Here is a 3,265-nt window from a genome sequence, read left to right on the forward strand (position 1 = left end):
AATCTTTATAAACATACAAATTTGTTCTTATGGCATGTAGCATCAAATAGATGTTCTATAATATTTGGCCTAAAATCCAAAAACATAAGCATGGTCCCATGACCTAACCAGTGGACCCACATCACATATACCAAAAAAGAAGCTGAGAGTCAGAATAAGAGGACAGTTTACTGAGCACCTCCTCTCCCCATCTTTGGACCAGTGATCCACTTTTCCTTTCCTCTTTTTTTTTTTTTTTTTTTTTTTGCACATGGAAATGGATTTTATTTTCATTTCAAGATGCTTAACTTGAAAGAAGAAAATAGTTATACTCAATGGTGAGAGGGGTCATCATCATCATACTCTTAGTAAAGTTTTAGGGACCAGTGACTTTATCAATTGTCTGCTGGTCCTGGCCCAATTCCTAAGACAGTCCGAGAGCCTGGTTCAATCTGAGTACGTCCAGCATCTTGAATTAAATTTACAATCAGGCCCAGCATTTTGGCACGGGTCAACAATTCAGTCAGCTCTTCTTCACCAGAGGCTTTAACCACCACTTTGGGCTGACCACAGTATTCCCATTCTTTGAGCAATTCAGGGTTTCTTCTTTGAATTTGCTTGTAGGCAGAAACAGCAGCATGAGAGCACTGGGCAGCCACTTTTCCTTTTCCCATCTTTAAGTCATTTTGAAGCACAAGAATCATTTTGTATTCCCCACTCACTCCTAAGATGCTGGCTTCAGTCCTGATATCTTTGGCTGATTCATTCACTGATTTTGGGGGGATCTTTCCAAAGTGTACACTGAGGACCCAGCCCAGGCACATGCCACAAGCAACTCCAACAGCCAAACCAAGTGTGTCATGATTAGCCAAGTAATCCTTAACCCAGGATTTGTAAATTATCTAGATTACCGCTTCTCCTTCACACTCAAGCCTTCCTTTTCTTCCCTTTCCTCTTGTACTGAAAGCTCTTGCAAGGATCAGTTGTCACTCATTATCCCAAATGTCTACTCCCATCCTATGTTCTGATCTAGACCAGAATTCAAACGTTAGGAAATCACATGTGAAAGTCATCTGAGTCTGTTCATTCCCAAGAAGAGTGCTTAGGGCCATGAGTTGTTCTTCTACAGAGATGGAATTTATACTATTATGACTTCAAGATGTCCTATGAATAACTTTTCTTTGATTTTCAAATAAAATCTCTGAAATAACTTTTTGATCATAAGGTGTATCTCTTTCTCCCAAAAATCAGACTTCAGAAAATATGATCAGGAAATTAGGGGCACAGTTAGCTTTCTGATTCCTGGCTTGATACAACTTTCTTCCGATTTTGATCATCCAAGTATCCTCTTGGTTTCTCTTTACTGTTGTTGTTGTGTGTCATCAAGTTGTTTGTTACTCATAATGATCCTATATGCTTAACACAGCCAAACACTGCCCAGTCCTGTGCCATCTTCACAATTGTTGTCACGTTTCAGCCCATTGTCATGGCCATTGTGTCCATCCATCTCGTGGGAAGTCTTCCTCTTCTTCACTGACTTTACATTTAACCAAGCATGATGTCATTCTCCAGGAATTGTTCACTCCTGACAACATATCCGAAGTATGAAAGATGAAGTCTCCCCTTCCTGGCTTCTAAAACTGCACTTCTTTCAAAACGGATTTGTTTGTTCTCCTGGCAGTCCATACTATTTTTAATATTGTTCTCCAACACCATAATTCAAATGCATCGAGTCTTCTACAGTTTTGCTTACTTATTGTCCAACTTCCACATGCACATAAGGCAATTGAAATGCCATGGCTTAAGTCAGGAACATCTTAGTCCTAAATATAAAATCATTGCTCTTTAACACTATAAAGAGGTCTTTAAATCAGCAGATTTGCCTGATATAATAGGCAAATTTGATTTCTTGACTTCTGTTTCTATGAGTGTTGATTGTATCCAAGAAAAATGAAGTCTTTGATAATTTCAATCTTTTCTACATTTATCATGATACTATTTACTGGTCAAGTTGTGAAGATTTTTTTTTTTGCACTGAGGTGTAATCTGTACTGAAGACTGTCGTCATTGATCTTCATCAATAAATATCTAAAATGCTCTGTATTATGTTTTTTTGTCTTGTTATATTCTCTCCATGAGATTTCAAGCTCCTTGAGAACCAGTGTCACGTGTTATTCATTTTTAAGCCTGAAGTTCCTTTAGTATTGCATTGCATGTGTTAGCCAATTGAACTGCTCCAAGTTTTGCTATATTAGATTTTTAAAGTTACATGAACCTGACTATATTTTACTAAAGGACTAGAAATATCTTGATGATAGAATAATTTATACCTTCTAATTTCAATTTCAACATGATAACCTCCCAGCTTGGGAAGGATAATACCTTATTATATGTGGAAATCATCATAACTAAGATTTTCATTGTGTTTCTCTTTGTAGTTCATCATTTTAAATATTTGCTTTTATTCCTTAGACATACCAATATGTTTATTGATTGCCTTTTAAGTTTTTGTTTTTGTTTTATTTTTAAATCATTGTTTATAAAATTTTACTCTTTAAAAATTGGTATACCATTCTATGAATTTTAGCACATATATAGATTAATGTGCTAAATTCACCATTATGATTAGAATGTAAAACAACTCCCTCATTCCAAACAGTGACTCAGACTATCATTTTGTAGTCACCATATCCCCCACCATAAACACTGACAATCACTTTGTCAAAAGTTTTGTCATTTGGAGAATGTCATCTAAATGGCATCATGCATTATGTAACCTTTTAAGACTAGCTTCTTTCACTTAGTATAATGCTTTCATGATTCATCCAAGTTGTTGCATGTAATCAATAGTTTACTACTTTTATTGCTGAATAGTTCATTAGATAGATATACCATAATTTATTTATCCATTTTTTAAATTATAAACTGCCATGTTGAAGGACATTTAGATTGCTGCTATTTTTTATGATTATAAATTGCTATGAACATTTAAATGCTGATTTTTGTATGAACAGAACTTTTAATTAGGGTCTCTGAAGTTATAAATATTGATGGGAGCAGAAAATCTCCTCTTTCTCACACACAGCAGCTGGTGGATTCAATTTGAGACTTCCCAGTTATCAACCCACCATGTAACATACTATACCATCAGGGTGACTTGAGTTTTAAAATTGTTGTTTCTGATAGGCACCATAGAGTCGGTACTGATTCATAGTGACCCTATGTGCAATAGAACGAAAACACTGCCAGGTCCAGGGCAGTCTCACAATTGTTGCCACACTTGAGC

At 35.9% G+C, this 3,265-nt stretch overlaps 1 protein-coding gene across 1 annotated transcript in view; it reads right to left on the minus strand.

Moving 5' to 3' along the window:
* Positions 1 to 374: 374 nt before the first annotated feature.
* LOC102831085 (peptidyl-tRNA hydrolase 2, mitochondrial-like) overlaps positions 375 to 3,265 on the minus strand; it is a 16,991-nt gene continuing 14,100 nt past the window's right edge. Inside the window, exon 2 of the mRNA XM_006862023.1 lies at positions 375 to 881. Coding sequence (XP_006862085.1) covers positions 375 to 881 — 507 coding nt within the window. The remainder of the gene's footprint in view (positions 882 to 3,265) is intronic.

This window comes from Chrysochloris asiatica, unplaced genomic scaffold (assembly GCF_000296735.1).
Source record: "Chrysochloris asiatica unplaced genomic scaffold, ChrAsi1.0 scaffold00045, whole genome shotgun sequence".
Taxonomy (NCBI): domain Eukaryota; kingdom Metazoa; phylum Chordata; class Mammalia; order Afrosoricida; family Chrysochloridae; genus Chrysochloris; species Chrysochloris asiatica.